The sequence below is a fragment of the Pipistrellus kuhlii genome, unplaced genomic scaffold, assembly GCF_014108245.1.
Source record: "Pipistrellus kuhlii isolate mPipKuh1 unplaced genomic scaffold, mPipKuh1.p scaffold_m20_p_1, whole genome shotgun sequence".
Taxonomy (NCBI): Eukaryota; Metazoa; Chordata; class Mammalia; order Chiroptera; family Vespertilionidae; genus Pipistrellus; species Pipistrellus kuhlii.
The window spans coordinates 12,975,015-12,993,561 of record NW_023425404.1 but is presented as its reverse complement, the minus strand read 5'-3'; the positions used below and the strand labels follow the sequence as shown (position 1 = coordinate 12,993,561).

General features: G+C 42.1%; 2 protein-coding genes across 14 annotated transcripts in view; one reads left to right on the top strand and one right to left on the bottom strand.

Moving 5' to 3' along the window:
- The window catches only part of PAPLN (papilin, proteoglycan like sulfated glycoprotein), a 35,092-nt gene extending 34,694 nt beyond the window's left edge, over positions 1 to 398 (top strand). Inside the window, exon 25 of the mRNA XM_045578872.1 lies at positions 80 to 398. Within this exon, the coding sequence (XP_045434828.1) occupies positions 80 to 255 (176 nt within the window). The 3' untranslated portion in view covers positions 256 to 398. The remainder of the gene's footprint in view (positions 1 to 79) is intronic.
- Positions 399 to 2,974: 2,576 nt separating this feature from the next.
- The window catches only part of NUMB (NUMB endocytic adaptor protein), a 115,579-nt gene continuing 100,006 nt past the window's right edge, over positions 2,975 to 18,547 (bottom strand). For 10 of the 13 annotated variants that reach the window (XM_036432021.2, XM_036432042.2, XM_036432068.2 and 7 more), the window contains 6 exons: positions 16,243 to 16,383; positions 13,350 to 13,554; positions 10,167 to 10,460; positions 8,510 to 8,659; positions 5,928 to 6,074; positions 2,975 to 5,090 (listed from right to left, as the gene is read on the bottom strand). In XM_036432021.2, the coding sequence (XP_036287914.1) occupies positions 4,375 to 5,090; positions 5,928 to 6,074; positions 8,510 to 8,659; positions 10,167 to 10,460; positions 13,350 to 13,554; positions 16,243 to 16,383 (1,653 nt within the window). In that variant the 3' untranslated portion in view covers positions 2,975 to 4,374. The remainder of the gene's footprint in view (positions 5,091 to 5,927; positions 6,075 to 8,509; positions 8,660 to 10,166; positions 10,461 to 13,349; positions 13,555 to 16,242; positions 16,384 to 18,547) is intronic. The other 3 variants (XM_036432086.2, XM_036432102.2, XM_036432094.2) reach the window with 1 other exon arrangement.

Below are 18,547 nucleotides of genomic sequence, written 5' to 3'. Positions count from 1 at the left end.
GCCACTTTCAAGGAAATGAAATGGTGAGAATTTTCAGCGTGCAGAACTTCCTTACCCTTTCTCTCTCTCTCCAAAACAGCACTGTCCGCCCAGCCGAGGGACCCGGGCAGGGACTGCATGGATCAGCCGGAGCTGGCCAACTGTCAGCTCATCCTGCAGGCCCAGCTCTGTGGCAATGAGTATTACTCCAGCTTCTGCTGTGCCAGCTGTGCCCGTTCCCAGCCGCACGCTCAGCCGGTCTGGCTGCAGGGATGAAGGCTGGCTCCAGCCCCAGTTCTGAAACAACTGGTAGGGCTGGGGAGAAGGGCAGGGAGACTCTTGCTCTCCCCTCCTCTCCCCTCCGTGGCTGGCAAGGGAGTTATCTTCTGGAGACACCCCACCCCACCCCACCCCACCCCACCCCACCCCCTCCAGCCACTCCAGCCAGCCAATGTTTAGTCTCAGCAGAGGCCAGATCAGCATCTCTGTCATGATCAAAGGAGAGAAATCTGTTTGGATTAGATACCCTTTACTTTACAACTTCCCTCTATAATTCCTGTTACACAGCATCACTGCGTTTTTAAAACGAGCTACCAGGGTTCTCACTTCATGTAAAGCTGGATTGGGAGGTACATAATTTCACACCTACCTAACTCCTGCTGTGACAGGGAAGGATTCTTTGCTAGAACTAGCTCTCATCTGGGGTCCAACAGTGGTCTATTGCTCTAGTCCCTTTCTCAGCCTTCGAGGTAGTAAACGGCAACCAACTTCAAGCCCATCTGTGCCTATGGTTAACACCATGATGTTGGTGAAAGCTCCCAGGAAAGTGGGCTATAAAGTAAGGCTCAGTATAGGGGTTTAGTATGAAAGGGTGGTAGTTGCATTATTATCTGAGCATGAAAGAACTGGAAAAGCTGCTTACTTTCATTCGGAAGCTGGAGCCGGAAGCCCTCCTCCTGAGGCCAACAGGAAGAGCTGGCTGTGGGGACCGCCTTACACCTGTATGAAGCTGATCGACGGGCCTGCTCTGTACCGAGACCAACAAGGAGCTGCTCCTTCTCGAGTAGGAATCTGTGAATCAAAGTGTTTGCTGCTAGATAAAAGCCAGACTATTATTAAAAACAGCCATCTAGCTGAAACCGGTTTGGCTCAGTGGATAGAGCATCGGCCTGCAGACTGAAAGGTCCCAGGGTTGATTCTGGTCAAGGGCATGTACCCCAGTATGGTGTGTGCAGGAGACAGCTGATTGTTTCTCTCTCATTGATGTTTCTCTTTATCCCTCTCCCTTTCTTTCTGTAAAAAAATCAATAAAATATTAAAAAAATAAAAACACCCAAAAAACAAAACAGCAGTCTGGCAGTGTGGCCTAGTGGTTGAGCATCAACCCATGAACTAGGAGGTCAGGGTTCAATTCCCGGTCAGGGCATATGCCCAGGTTGCAGGCTTGATCCTCAGTCGGAGGAGTACAGGAGGCAACAGATCAATGATTCCCTCTCATCATTAATGTTTCCATCTCTGCCTCCCTTTCTCTGAAATAAATTAAAAAATATATTTAAAGAAACCAGCAACAACAAGATGGTGGTACCAATGGAGGGGAGGGCAATGTAATAATAAGTGGCTTCAGAAATGGTTTGAGTTGGCAATCATTCATCTCAGAACTTCCAATTCCTTGCTGCTAAAATAAGAGGCCTGGATTCAACGAGCTTCTTAGTACCTTTCCACAAATCCTCCAGAGGGCTGGCTGGGCCTGCTGACACAGGTTATTGAGAGACATGGGGGAAAAAGGCGCTAAGGGAAAGGTTTTGTTCATCATGACCACACTGGCTGATGAGGGATACTTCTTGGTCTACCTATTTTGGGCCAAGGCACAGATCTTTTCTTTCCATTTAAAAATACTGAGAACCCTTCCCTTTTATTTACCATGCTGGTTTTGCTATAAAAATTAGAAAATTTCTAATACTCTTAAGACTCCCCAGTTCTTTAATTGAACCAGTATTTGGCCCATTGGTAACATATTTTAAGAAGGCAAGTTTGAGGTTAGCTACGTAGCTCTTCCTAGAACTTGTCACAGAATAGTGGACTGAAGTTCAAGGTGAGAGTGAAACTCAATCTAAACCACTGGTTTTCAACCCTCTTCCACAGTGGGAGCCTTTTAAAAAACAGAACCAGGTTCCACTCGCTAGAGATTTGAATTTAATTGGTCTAGAGTTCCGCCCAGCCTTGAGGATTTTAAATGTTCCAAGTGATTTTGATACATATCCAAGGTCGAGACTCACTGCTCCAGCCCTGGACATCTGATTGTGAATCTTGCTCAAATGCAGATTCTACTTCCAAGGTGTGGAGGAGGGTGGGGAGGTGAGATTCTGTATCTCTAACCAGCTCCTATGTGAAGTCCGTGCTGTTGTCCAGACCACACTTTAGGCAGCAAGAATCTGATGTTAGAGATGTGTTTAGGATCAACCAAAGCCTAAAGAACAAATATAAATATGAACTATAAGAATATACCAGAGCCCTGGCCAGTGAGACTTGGAGTGTTATCCGCACACCAGAGGGTTGCGCATGTGGGAGGCAACCGATCAATTGATGTTTTTCTTTCTCCTTTCTTCTCTCTGAAAAATAATAATAAAAGAATATATTAGAGCCAAAACCGGTTTGGCTCAGTGGATAGAGCGTCGGTCTGCAGACTGAAAGGTCCCAAGTTCAATTCCGGTCAAGGGCATGTACCTTGGTTGTGGGAACATCCCCAGTAGGGGGTGTGCAAGAGGCAGCTGATTGATGATTCTCTTTCATGGATGTTTCTAACTCTCTATCCCTCTCTCGTCCTCTCTGTAAAAAAATCAATAAAATATATTTTAAAAAGAATATAAGATTTTCTAGCCACTAAACTAGAGACTGCAGCAACAGCAGAATGGAGAGAGGGAACAAGACCTGGAAGAACTAAAAGTCAACTGATAATAAAGAAAAGGGGAAAGAACAGCTCTTTATGGGCAAAAGCTTCTACCACGAACATTTATTTTTGTTAAAGCAGATTATAAATTCTCATCAGTACAAATATATATAACTTACATTTGATTGTAAGGCCAACGTTCAAAAGTAAAAATGAGATGGGATCTCACTTTGTTACCAGAGGTCAAGTGGCTGCAACTGGCAACAGGATGTTCTGTCCACCACAAGGGAGGGAGATGACACACACGGACACACACACACACACACACACACACACACACCCCTAATAAAACCAGAAACTCCATCCCCACAAAACTCATGGGAACAACACTTAAAGGACAAAACAGAACCCACCAAGACCCACATGACAAACCAACAGAATAACCTGCGTTCCAGTCTATGCATATGATGTCATTGTCACCTTAGTGTTAAAGTCAAGGATTAACATAAGGAAACTGCAGCAATATATAAAAGAAAATACATATTCTCTATAGAGCATATTTAGACTGATTCCATTAAAATAATATTAGAATTTCACCATAGGTTTAAAACCAGGACAAGACTACTCTTTCATTCTTTATTTAAACTACAACCTAGTGACTGTATTGGTCATAAGCATGATTGTTGTTGCAATGTGCTACTCTACTTACAGTGACTGATACCAAATGAGCGAGGGATCCGGTCTGCACCTCCAGCTTTTCCCCTTTGACTTCAGTAGGCATCAACGATAAATCAATCTTATGTACAATTTCTTACAGCTAACCCTTTTACCTTTGGCAAGATTACTTACAACTTATACAACTTTTTAATATTGAGAACTATTTAAAATATTCTAAATGCATAAAAATAAAGATTTTGGCTTTTTTGATATATATTTATAATATTTATTCTTACTCAAAATGGAAGCTCAACTTTACCCCTAAAATACAGCTCTGCCGGGCAGCTGCTGATGCGCCCTCCTGGGATTCTGGCAGCACAGCCTGCCTCTCGTCCTTGGCCCAAGCACAGGCCACCCTATTCTCAATCTCTAAGGTGGGCCAGGATCGAGAGGAGGCAGGTGCATGGCCTGAAAATCAAAGGGAGATCGTTTTGCTTCCCGTTGTGTTCTATATTCCAGTAAATGTGCTTTGAATACAGATTCCTGTTCAGATACGTCTGCCTCTCTGTTATCAGAGATTTGTAAGGGGCTGAGGCAGGAGAGGGACAAAGGGCAACGTTTTCTTGAGTTCTTTAGCCTAACTAGGACAGCTCTTCTCTGGGAATGGTTTTCTCCACTTTTTTTCAAGAATTACCCCACACAGCACTCCGCACCTGGACGTGCTCCTGGGACCTTTGGGATTAGTGAAAAGTGTGCTATTGGGAACACAAAGTCTCCTTTGCTCCTCTAACCTTCACCCTCCTCCCGCCCTTGCCTAAGTATGGACAAAATACATAAGCCACGGGGACTGCTCAAAGTTCAATTTCAAACGTCTTCTGTAAGTCACTGGAGAAGGGGTTGGTGGGGGAGGGGTTGGTACGCTGCTTGGACTTGCTCTCTAACGCAGCCCACTGGGCTTCGAAGGGATCCACCGGGCAGGTGCCCTTAGGAACCTCTGTGTGCTTGTCTCCTGAGGCCAACCTGCCGTCCTCTACACCATTGAAAGCTGCAGGACCATTGAAGTGCTCGGCAGGAGGCTTAAAGAAGGGACTGGCAGTAGCACTGCTTGTCTCATACTGAGGGAATGTCTGCTGCTTGACCAGGCTGGGAGACTGATGGGGATGGGCAGCCTGGGGGTGGCCCGCAGTGCCAAACACATTGGCTACCATCTGGGAGGGAGTGATGCCCACCACAGGCACATTAGGGGCTGGATAGGGCATCCCATTGGCCACAGGATAGGCCTGGGCAGGGATAAAGGCTGGCTGTAGGGGCGGGACCGCACCCACTGGCAGGGGCTGAGAGGCGAGGAATGCATTCCCTGGGAAAGGTGGCGCTGGCTGGGAGATGGCAGTGGGCGGAGGCGGCTGGAGGACTGGCTGCAGCGGGACAGCTGAGGCGGGGGGTGGCTGCGCCCGGACGCTCTTGGACACCTCTTCTAACCAGCGGTCGGCCTCGGAGGGAGTACGTCTGTGACCAGCCTGGAAGAGACCTGGAGAGGCAGCACCAGAAGACTGAGCCCACTCGGTCCCTGAAACCAACATGAGAGAGAAGAGTCAGTCTTTCGGAGCGTTTTTTTTACCTGATAACCTTGGTGACCTGAATGATCCTAACGTGGAACAAATCCCGCTAGTGGAAGAATGTGACTGGCAGAGGAGTTTTGTGGCAGCATGTGTCAGACCATGCTGCTGTCTCAGCCACGTTGAGGAGCCGTCTAGATATGGCTCAACTGCACTGAACCAAGGCAGCTGGTGGCACAGGAAGCCCCTCCGGTGCTGTGGCTCACCGATGGTACAGAGACCACCTTGCACACGCTCAAAGGGCCCCAGGTGACTCACCTACTCTAACAGAACGAAGAGAAAATACTTGGTTCTGTACCTCATGACCCCTGCCTGGCTTCCTAACACAGGTTGCCTTCCTGATGAACTGCCTTTATTACTGTTTAAAATTCTCTTGGTTACATGTTCATTATAGAAAAATTAGGAAGTACAGAAGAGCAAAAACAAAGTGCTTTTTATAGCTCTTGTTTTTGGGCCTGTCCTTGTAGGAGGCAGGGTCCCCCGTCCTATAGGCTTACCCACATATTCCCAATCCGGTGACAGACTCCTTCAGGGCAGGCCCCAAATCTGTGCTTTATGGAAGGTCTGTGGGTGATTCTGTTCCATAGTCTTAAGAACTGTCAATTTAACCTCCTTAGTTCTTTCTCCTTCTCCATCCTTTCTTAATCATAGGTAGTTTATTTCCAGGAGAGAACATCTTTTTCCTAAAAGGACTTCTCCCTGGCTCCTCCTTAGGTAAATGGCTGATTTTCAAACCAGGGTCACTTAGCTGATCCCAGAATCCTCACCACCATCTGTGGCCACCTTACCCGAATGTGTGGCTGCAATTCCCTTGTTAACAGCATCAAGGGCATGGGCCCAAGGGTTGGTTTCACGCACAGGCATTGCTACGGATGCTAGAGCAGTATGGGCTGGCTTAGCAGCAAGCACATGGAAGGCTGAGTCAGTGCCATTAGCTACAATGGGAGCAGACAACATCAATGGAGTTAATTCATGCAGGGTGCACAGGTCAGTCAGGCCAATGTGCAATACTGATGGAACAGACAGACAGAAAAGTTGGTGTTGGTGTAACCATACCATCTTCTAGTGGATACACACACCTTCTGGCAAAGAGGGAATTAGAGGTTGTGATGAAAATAGCTATCTGGAAAGGGTCAAATGACTGTTCTAAGACACTATGTGTATGGGGAGAGAGGAAATGAAAGCCTAGAAAAACAATTTCAAATAAATTTGAACAGAGCAGCTTTGCATTACAAGCAGCAAAAAGCTAATGCATAGCCTTTGGCATAATGATGTATATAAAGCATTTCCCTCTCCTTTCACTTTCCAAAGACCAAGTTAAGGCAACAGTAACAACATTGGGATAAATATAATGATTCCACATTATGTTCTAGATGCTATGTTAATACTTTAGTGTGCATCATCTCATTTAATTCTCTCAAAAACCTAGTAAGGCTGGTATTATCCCCATATTACAAATGAGAAATCAAACTTTGTATATGTTTTCACTTGCTTAATAAATCTATAATTGACTACATAATTATCTTTATCTTTCTTTTTGGAAGATTTTTTCCTCCTTCGTAATGTTGATAATATCTCAAAGGCCCTACTATTCTTTTCTTTCTCTCTTTATCAAAATCTCCTGAGACCCTGTTCCTGTACTCTGGGCATCTATCTATTAGTTGCTCCTCCTCAGTCCATCTATCATTCATATTTAGTACGGATCATATAAGCAGGTACCTTCCCTGGCCTTACACTACAACCATTCCCTGGTTTAGGACGAGGTAACCATGCTGTAGCTTTGGTACTATTTACCCAGGGCTTGTCTGAAAAACTAGCTTACCCTTTGACTGGGAGCCCCTTAAAGACAGGGAAAGCACTACGTTCTACTCAGTTTTATACTCAATGCCTTGTGAATAGGCATACAGTCAGTGGAATGTAACGGGTACTATATTCAGAAAGACTTGGGTTTAAATCCTGGCTGTGCATGTTGGGCAATTTACTTAAGCACTCTGAGCCTCATTTTCCTTATCTGTTTTGCTTACCTCAAAGGTTGTTGTGGAATTAGAAAAGATGAGAACATGCATGAGTTCTTACCGTAATGTGGTAAAAGGTACCAAGGGCTTAATAAATTGTGCCTATCATTATTGATATTTTTAAAAATATACTTTATTGATTTTTAACAGAGAGGAAGAGAGAGGGATAGAGAGTTAGAAACATTGATGAGAGAGAAACATCGATCAGCTGCCTCCTGCACACTCCCCACTGGGTATGTGCTCACAACCAAGGTACATGCACTTGACAGGAATCGAACCTGGGACCTTTGAGTCTGAAGGCCAACGCTCTAATCCACTGAGACAAACCGGTTAGGGCTCATTATTGATATTATAAATATTTGTCAGATGGAAAACTATTTGGCGCACATGACTTTAAAGGTATAAAGGTTTATTTTTTAAAAAGAGATTCCTTGTAGGAAAAGCATGCTGTAGCTTACTCCAACAAGAGCAGGGTACTGTTCTCACAGCAAAGCTTTTTCTGAGCTCTCTCTCTCTCAAAAGAAATAAAGGAATAGCAATTATAAGGAGGTCAAACTCTTAAGTCTGTAATTTAAGTAATGCAGACTCTTTGCTGACTTCTGTACTAAAACTCTGAAAACAACTTTTAGTAACTCTTCAATGCCACAAAGTCAAATTCTAGGACGCCTGTTATAGAATATTAAATGATCTAAAGAACCAAAAGAAGTACCTTTTTCTGTATGAGCCTCCTGAGAATGGGTAGAGACTAGATGAGTCTAGGACTTCTCAACCTTGGCACTATTGATATTTTGGGCCAGATAATTTTTTGTTGTAAGGGTGGCTAGCCTGTGCATTGAAATATGTTTAGTATCATTCCTGGCCTCTACACAGGTGCCATTAGCAATCATCCTTTACCAAGTTGTGAAACCCCAAATAAAAAATGTCTCCGACAATGAATGCCAGATTTTCCTTGAGGGACAAAATCACCCTGGGCTGAAAACCACTGTGCTAAAGAAAGAATAACTTAGAACCAACTCTGATGACGGCTGTGTCTGGAGAAGTGGCTGGACACTCTGACTTTGAACAGTGAAGGAGAAACGAAGCAGTGGCTGGGACTGCAGCTCCTAACAGAGCAGGACGAATAATAGGTAGGTACATGCAAACTGACAAATGCAAACATCTGAGGAATCAGGAGGGGAACAAAGAGCAAGGACACTGTTGAACAGGGAAATGAATCCACCTGAGACATCAAACAGGGAAATGAGTGGGTCTGACCAGCTTTCTGAAAACTCAGGATGCCAACTTACAGTTAGTGAGCAGCATCATAAAATGCTAGTTTCGGAGAGAAAAGCTGAGCAGGCTAACAAGGCACTGACCTTGAAAGGCAGGAGACGGTGGTGCCGCCGCTGTCACTGGTTTGGTCATTGGGGCGGAGGAGAAGGGATCCTCGGAGGGTGTGCTGAAGGCACTGGTGATCTGTGAGCACAGGGAGCTGATACTCTCTGCCTCCCCCTCTACCTCTGGCACTGCAAGACAGCAGAGAATGGCTCCAGACAGAAACACTCAATAATCCAAAATTACTGCATTTCCTGATTTGTGGAAGGAAAAGTCTCAACTGACAGGTGTGGCTATAGAAGCAGCTTAAAAAACTTCACTGTCCACGATTTCATTGGCTTTTCAGGTCAGGAGGTATGAAATGTCAACAATTCATGTCCTGAGGTCTATCTTCCTCCCTTGCAAATCCCCAGATTCCTTTTTGTGTTGTTAGCTAGAAGTTTCTGGAAGACATGAGTGACCTGTTTGTCTTCCAACCAGTTCACAGGTGTGATTTAAGCTCTGAAGCTATTTAGTAACTATCAGAAAATGGGTTAAAGTCAAGGGCAACAGTGGATGCTCAGTCCTTTTCTCCATGATAATCCATGCCAATGTCATCACTCTCATTTTCCTCCAAAGTACAAAGTATAATAACTGTGAAAACATGGAAAAGTGAACTGAGGTCCAGGACTCTTGAGGCTTTGTTCTTAATATTGACTCTGGGATACTTGTGTGTCACTGAGGAAGATAAATGTGTGCTGTGCTTTTATTTGCTCAACTGTGAAAAGAGAATGCTAGTTCCTGGTTCCTCTCTGCTCCAGAAGGAAACTGAAAACAGTACTTGAAGCATCTGGAGTTTCCGTTTTTATAGGAGTTGAGAGCTGGACCAACCCTCAGTAATCATCTAGTGAACCGTTCTTTAGGCCTGGTTTCATGTGTCAAAAGAACTTAACTCTCTGTGCTTTTATACCACCACCAGGGAGAGTGCCCTATTGAGACGGAGCCTCCTCACGCCCTGAGGAAGCACTGGCTGGGTGTGTCTCAGAGTGAAGTGAAAGAGAGTCCAATAAAAGCACTGACCAGATCTGACACTTTAGCTCCGGGTCTTATGATGAGGATAGAACTACCGGGGCTGGCTCAGCTGTACAGAGGCCACACAAAGGATTGTGTGGCAGTTCTGGAAGGTAATGAATATGTGTGAGCAAGCCCACTGTCTCTGGTGAACAACAGATCTCAGATTCATACAGGAAGCCTGTTTAGAGTTTCCTCCCTATGGAGCCAACCAGCCACAAGAACAATGAACACTTATCCATTCCTTCTGGTGAGTCTGACAGTAATGCTATTTATCTTTATAATTAATTCCCTGCTGGGTCCCAAATGGCAGGATAAGAATGGAAACTTGAGACCCTTGATGTTTGAAAGCAGGTTGGCTGAGAGTTAAGTACACTTCCACCAGGACAAACCACAAATCTTATAGCTCAGGCTAGGAATTCCCATTATGGCTCTATTACTTGTCTGTTGAAGAGAAATGAATGATTCACATGTCCCTCCAGGAACCTCAATTTTTTTCCGATGGGAAATGGTACAAGATATTTATAACCATAAACCAGCCTGGGGGCAGTCAGGGTAGGAATACTTTGGTGGGATGAGTGTTTCAACTGGAAGTGACGATAATGATCAGCGCTAGAGCACCAGGCAGTCAGGTGGATGCTGCATTACCTGCATTTTTTATGGGGAAATCAGTCTTCCTCTGCATAGTGGAAGGCAAGTCGTTGATGCGTAGGGAAAGCTGGCGTTTAAAGGGTGACATCTTCTGGCTAAGAGCAGGAAATCCTCGGAAAGAGCCTTGGCGAGCAAGTTGTTCAATTGGAGCATGGCGGCGTGGGATGGCATGAGGATTGTTCATCTCCAGAGAGGCAGTGGCATCCGAAGTGGGAGAGGTGGGAGAAGATGGGGATGGGGCAGTGTTGCCAGGGGCCACTGATGAACCAACAGCTGTCTTGTCTGTTTCAGCTAAAGGTCAAACAAGAGAAAGAGGAACTTAGCAATGTCTTCAAATAAGTTGAGCTTACACAGCTGAGGAATTCAAAAACCCTCGTAGGTCCTTTACCCATCTCCTTCCCAATGCCTTAAAAGGCAGGTTAAAAGCAGGGCTCAGATCTATTTTTCAAACAAATAAAAGGTTTGACCTACTACATGCCCCATGATATAGCTACTGAGACACACATATTAGATCTCTAATTTTTTTTTAAATATATATTTTATTGATTTTTCACAGAGAGGAAGGGAGAGAGACAGAGAGTCAGAAACATTGATGAGAGAGAATCATCGATCAGCTGCCTCTTGCATGCCCCCCACTGGGGATGTACCCGCAACCCAGGTACATGCCCTTGCCCGGAATCGAACCCGGGACCCTTCAGTCCGTAGGCTGATGCTCTATCCACTGAGCCAAACTGGTTTCGGCCAGATCTCTAATTTTCATGCAATGATCCATAATTTAAGACTTTGAGCAAGCTTAAAAAAGTAGTACAGATGAACTTCTAATGTGGAGTCCTTTAAAAAATGATGACTTATGGTTTTCTTTTAAAAATATATTTACTGATTTCAGAGAGGGAGAGAGAAATAGAAATATCAGTAATGAGAATCATTGATCGGCTGCCTCCTGCACACCCCACACTGGGGATTCAGCCTGCACTTCAGGCATGTGCCCTGACCAGGAATTGAAAAGTGACCTAATTCCTAGGTCAACATCAACAACTGAGCCAAGCTGACTGGGCTGGTTTATGGTTTCCAATGTTTATTTGTTTACTTGTTTGGGGGAGAAGACTTTGGGAGTGGCAGTTAGAAAAGTCTAAATAAGCATAAGATTGATTAGATGTTACAGAATGGCATAAAGTAGTCTTTCAATCATGGACGATATGCATTGTGACTCATTTGAATAAAAGCATAAATAAGTAAAATTTTAAATTGGAGTAAACTAGATATGAGATTGTTTCCATGTGAGTACCAGCTGAGACCCAGTCTGCATGTGGGAAATCTTTAGCACTTCCTCCCCTCACAGCCCTCTGTTGGGATGCTTTCATGTTAGCAGTTTCTGTGCGGAGCACAGAGTATTATGTGGTGGTACTACAGAACACACTTCCACTTAGAATGTCACTGAGCACACTAAATAACAGCTGGCCATATTAAATTTCCTAATAAAAATAACACGGTGTTTCTTATTCTTTAGGATCCTGGCACAAATGCTTATGAGAAATGAACAAATCACAATGAATAATTTAGTTTCAAATAAAAATATGTATTTTTTTTGGTCTTAAAAATTAGAGCTGTTTGGGTCAGTATTGGATTAATGAAGTTACCAAAATGACTGGTTTAGAACTGAAAGAATATGCTAAAAATTAGCAAAATTATGTTAATGTATATTTAAGCTGAATTGTTTAATTCCAAAATATGCCACATTTGTTTCAACCTGTTATACACAAGAATGCAAAGCATTTCACCAAGCCATCTCACTTATACACCCAACCCAACTGTAGGCAACAGACTCTTGAGTAGCTTGAATGCTTGTACTGGCATTTCCGCTACGCTACCATGTGTATCTGAAAAACATTCTGTAGAAATCACACACTAAAATTAACAGGGCTAAAGGAGAAAGAGCTAGGAGCTAGCTTCTCAAAATCTAGGAGCTTTTTTCACAAAAGCACTAAAAAGCAGTAATGATATAGTGAGAACAGTAGCATCCAGCAGCAGATGTAGGTTCTTTGTTGTTGTTCTCACCCAAAGGTTTTTTATTTTTTTTAACAGAGAGAGTAGAAGGGAGAGGGTGAGACTCAGAGAGAGAGAAACATGGATGTGACAGACACACATGGATTGGTTGCCTCCTGCCTGGAACCCCAACCAGGGCCGGGATGGAGCCCACAAACAAGAATCAAACCTAGGGCTCTTCAGTCTGAGGGATGACTCTCTATCCACTGAGCCTAACTGGCTAGGCAAGATGGAGGTTCTTGACAGCATTTGCTTCTCACAGAGATCAGATGCATTCGAATTAAAAATCTGTTCCAGGAACAGATTTTCTCAAAAATTAAAAAAAAAAAATATATATATTGTATTGATTTTTTAGAGAGAGGAAGAGAGAAGGAGATAAAGTTAGAAACATCAATGAGAGAGAACCATCGATCAGCTGCCTCCTACACATCCCCCACCGGGGATGTGCCTGCAAACAAGGCACATGCCCCTGACTGGAATCGAACCTGGGACCTTTCAGTCCACAGACAGACGCTCTATCCACTGAGCCAAACCGGTTTCGGCTCAATTTTGTTTTTAAACACAGGGAGGGTAATGTCTTTGCAGCATATTCAACTGCACTCTTAGCTTCCCCAGGTAGCTTAACATAATAAAAAGGGTAAACAGTTTCAAAGCCACTAAACAAACCATTCTAAAGGAAATCTTTGTTTAGATTTTCAGCTTTTGGTTGTTATTAATCTTCAACCCAGGATATTTTTCCCATTGATTTTTTTTTTTTTTTTTTTTTTTTTTTACAGATTTGTGGAAGGGATGGAGGGAGAGGGTGGGAGGGAAGAAAGAGGGAAGGAGGAAAAGAGAAATAGAAACATTGATGTGAGAGAGACACATCGACTGCTTGCCTCCTGCAAGTACCCAGACCAGGGCCAGAGACTGAATCAGGTAGATGCCCTTGACCAGGAATTGAACCTATAACCCTTGGTGTGTGGGCCAAAATTCCAACCACCGAGCAACACTGGCCAGGGCCAGCTTTGTTCTTAAGATCGTTACACATTGCTAAGAATTCTCTTTGTGAGAAAGCTTAGCCCTGATAGCTTCTAAATATTCACCCTCTGGGGAAAACTGTTTAATAAACACACATTGTAGTAGGACAAACTGTACCTTTCTTGGCATCTTGGATTTGCTTCATAATCTCCTCTCTTTCCGCTAGCTCAGTGGCTGTAGTGACACGGAATGAGCCTTCTCTTGTAAAAGTGGTCCGGCTGGCATCAAAAGTAGCAGTCACTCCGCATTCCTTCTCCCTCTTCTGTTTACGCTCTAAACAGGCCGCAAAAGCACAGCCTACAGCGTGGCTCAATCTTTCACCCTGGACATAACGGAAGGTTCACAGAACATTTTTAGAGTTATTGTACCAACATTTACAAATGAGCTTAGACCACAAATAAGTCTGTTCTTACACAAGGCAAAATGTTGGGAGCTTAACCTAGATTTTAATATACTAATATGCCAAATTGAACGAATAAATTACCTTAGAGAATACCTATGATACTTTACTGTAATAGGCATTGGGTAAAGTGACCATCAGCAACCTGTGCTTTTGTGAGCAGCCACTGAGATTTTCTTATTATCAGTCAGACTTGCGCTGTCACTCACAGTAGCTGTGCCATCAGGTTAGGAGACACTGCTGAAGGTTTCAAGCTCTCAGTCTTGAAATGCAAAACTCTATTTGCTATTTAGGGGGCCAGTGATAATATTTACCAAGCATTTCTAAGAACTACTGGAAAGGCAGGGCAAAGTGCAGGAGCTTAAATATACTGTAAACATGTCTAGGAATAAAAGGTGCAAACTTAAAACTTCAAGTAAATAATGCAACTCCCGGGATGAGAAGGGAATCAGGCAAAGGAAAGCTTAGCTTTCTTAGTCCCCCTTTCTATTATCCCCAAGCACTCTTTCCCATTCTAGATCCACATGGCTTTCAGGTTTCTCCTATACCTTCCTATATTCTTCTAGCTCTCTCTTACCCCCAACTCTACCTCACATCCACACACATGCATAAGTTAAAGCAGTTTGGCTCAGTGGATGGAGTGTCAGCCTGTGGACTGAAGGGTCCTGGGTTTGATTCTGGTCAAGGGCACATACCTAAGTTGCAGGCTTGATCCCAGGCCCTGGTCAGGGCACATACAATTGATATGTCTCTCTCACACTGATGTTCCTCTGTCTCTTCCTCTCCCCTCCTACTCTTTCCAATAAAAACCAAAAAACTGCTTTTTGTTTGTAAGATTTCACATGATAAGCTGTTAAGATCTCACGTGACTATAAAATGTAAAATTTCACAAGACTGCTTAAAAACTGACAGACTTATTTTTCATGAAACCACATGAGTTTCTAACTTTTTAATAGGATGATATAAGGTTAGGTGTGAAAGCATGAAATATGTTAGAACCTGTTTGCATTTGCACACAGATCTATTATAAGGACAGAGGTACAGGCCAAGAAGCTATTCTTTCTCTTTAGATTCCAGGCAGAAGTTCTTGAAGAAAGATCCCTCCTCAAGCCCCACCCTGGACTCAGTTGGCAGAAATAGCTTAATAGTAACAATAGTCATTATTTTAAAAAATATTTTTATTGATTTCAGAGAGGAAGGGTGAGGGAGAGAGAGAGAGAAACATAAATGATAAGAATCATTGATTGGCTGCCTCTTGCATGCTCCCCACCCAGACTGAGCCCACAACACGGCATGTGCCCTTGACCAGAATGGAACCCGGGACCCTCCAGTCCACAGGCTGACACTCTATCCACTGAGCCAAACTGGCTAAGAATAACAGTCACTATTTTGAGAGCAGTTACTATGGGCCAGATCTTATGCTAAGAGTGCTTAAATTCATTAATCTAAGTTTTTGCAACTGTTATCTCCATCTTATAGCAGTGGATACTAAGACTTAGAGAATGTTAAGTAACTTGCTACAAAACCCACAGCCAGTGAGAACCAGAATCAGGTCTGGAACTCATATCAGAGTCAGAGCCTGAGCTCTTAATATGTGTTTATATCACTGTCTCCAAGAACTAAAGAAAAAATATATTTTGCTCAATTTTAAAGCAAAGTCACCACTCTAAGATTAAATCTTGCCAAGGATGTATTAAGTTGTAACCTTTGTGAATGGCTATACTGCCTCATTCTGTCTTAACTTTTAAAAACTCAGAAATTATATGCTCAATGCTGTACTATAACTATAGTTAAAATCATCATCAGCATGTAAGAGATATCTTTCATATTAGAATTTTAGGTAATTTACACGAAGGATGATGCATTAGGTTATTCTGTATTCTTAAACAAAATAAAAAATTATACAATGTAACAATTTCTAGAACATTCATTATACCATAATTTAGTATTTCTACTTTTCTTATAAAATATATTTTATTGATTTTTTTTTTACAGAGAGGAAGAGAGAGGGATAGAGAGTTAGAAACACTGATCAGCTGCCTCCTGCACACCCTCTACTGGGGATGTGCCCACAACCAAGGTACATGCCCTTGACTGGAATCGAACCTGGGACCCTTCTGTCCACAGGCCGATGCTCTATCTACTGAGCCAAACTGGTTTCAGCTAGTATTTCTACTTTTTTAATTAATTGGAAATACATTCCAACTCAGTTCTTTCATTTGTAGTGGAGTTTCTTTGCAAATAAATTTATAAGCACCTTTCAAATGCCAATATAATCTACCCAGATGTCTTAGCAAATAAATACATATAAGATCTTGAAAATGGTTCTAATAATGAAAGTTTCAAATAAAGTTTAGCAGCCATCCTCCCCACAATACGTCTACTTTCCTTTCATGACCATGGATCTCAGCTAGTCAGTCATCTTGCTCCATGCAGGGTCACACCAAGAGTGTGGATTACTTGAATAAAAGGAATGAAAACAGACTAGTGTAGGCACTTCCAAGTACTGTAACAGCACGTACTTGTCAAGTGCAAAGTGCTTGACTGAGCCAACCCAGAAGGAGCTTTGCTGACTGAGGCTAGTCATGATGAAATACAGGTTGAACTCACCGTGTCCTTGACAGCCATGAAGCAATGACAGATCCAGCGCCGAGTGGTGCCATCACGACATATGTAAGAGAAGGCTCTATCAAAGTTTCTATCTGGGGCACAGAAAGAAACTTTTTCTATTGTTTGATCAACTATGAGGTCCTTGAAAAAGGGGAACACAAAGGAGCAGAGAATTATGGTTATTCAGCCTTCTCAGAAGGAACAAAGAATATTCATTTTACAACAGAGAATCCTCACCCCTAATGCATTGGACCTATGGAATAGCTGGATCTGAGGCCAGCAGTCTGAATACTAAGAATTTGACCTTAGAGAGATCCCATGTGGTCCTTTGCCCAGAGGCCTTTCTCACCTAATCTTCATGTTCTAAAACATATGCTTATTAATTATAACTTTATTATGGTAGAGTCCATGTTCAATATGCAATATATATAAATCAATATATTTAATCCAATTTCCATATAACTTATTTAATAACCTAATTCCCCAAAGTTCTATGTATTTATTAGCTTATTGATGATTTAATTTTGAGGACTTTCTGTTTATATACTTGCTGAATGACCCAGTATATGCACAGTATAAATATTACACAAAATGTTTTTAAAAATCTGGAGGTTCTGAGGCTCTTCTGTGTGACATTCTCATGGTCTAGAATCCCTAGGTGCTGAGATGACGCTGTAAGTACTAAAACATACAATTAAATCAAACGGCTTTTATATAGTATTGCTGAGAATTCCTGTTGCTCCATAAACTTGCAAGTCGATTTTTAAAAAATTTGCAACTGTAGCCCTTGGTGGGTAGCTTAGTTGATTAGAGCATCATCCCAACACATTAAGGTTGTAAATTTGAACCCAGGTCAGGGCACACACAACACTCAACCAATGAATACATAAACAAGTAAAAAAACAAATTGATGTTTCTTTCTCTGTCTCAAAACAAATTTAATTTTTTTGAAGATTTTAAAATAAATAATTTGTTTTTATTTTGGCAGCTATAATGATTTTATTTTGTATAACCTTGATTACTATGAACTTTCTCTCTAGCAAAGGAATTGCTTTTTGGGTTGTCTGTAATTTTCTTATGGATATGTAGGAGTTACTTATATATTCTAAGTGTGATCCCTTTATAGATTATACATATTGAAAATTTCTTTTCTACCCATAATGGGTCCAAGAGTGACAATCCACTGATTATTATTATCACTCTGTGTGGAAAGAACTAATTAGTGTCAGTGCTATAAGCAACCACCAGGGGGAAACATCACTTTCTCATTATTGCACAAAGCAATTAAAAACATAGCTTCCATGTACAAAACACTTATAAGTTCTTAAAAATAATCTAAATAAATGATCGTTGTTTCCAAGATTCATGTACATTTAACACTATCATTTCTCTTGAACTTTAAAAAAGAAAAAGCCTTTGATAGAAAGTCAAAATAACTAAAATGCAGTTATATTACGTAAATCACTTAAAATGTATCGGGCAAGTTACCCATCAAACTGCTCTTTACTGGTCAGACTTTCTCCCAACTGCCTTCTTGCTAACATTTCTCCAGACTTTAGGTCTTTTAGGAAATATAAATTAAGTATTAATATACTTGTATAACACTAGATGCTCTCTAAGGGAAGAGTCTATGTCTCTATTCTTATTAATCCTCACCCGAGGATATTTCCTCCACTGAATTTCAGAGAGAGTAGAATGGAGGAGACAGAGAGAGACATCAATTGGTTGCCTCCTGCACGCACACTAACCAGTGCCGGGGAACTTGCAACCAAGGTATGTGTCCTCGACCAGAATCGAAACCAGGACCCTTCAGTCTACAGGCCAATCCTCTATGCACTGAGTCTAACCTGTTAGGGCCTATGTCTCTATTCTTACAGGCAAGTAGGATCATATTCTTTCAAATGCAAAATGCTAACTGTGATTTGAGATATTGTATGGATCCTAAGTAAATGTTAATCTAATGAGCCATTTACTAGTCCTTAAGATTTCACTTAAGTTGGGTTTTCAGTCAAACAGCAATCAATTCAAATATCACTTTCTAAAAACAGAGTTCTATTAAGGAACAAGAAGAAATTTCTAATGTGGTCCATCATCTTTAAAATTTTTTTTTAAACTGTGGTAAAAGGTCCATCATCTTTTACATCAAATTTGTGGGGTTACAACAGAAATAGAACTCAGATCTTAACATTAAGTGAAAATGCTTGGTAGGCTAAACGTGTGCGTCATGTAGGGCAAAATGCAGAGAGAATTCTATTTTTTATAAGGTGAATGAGTAACTAGTTGGCTTCTTAAACATTAACTAGTC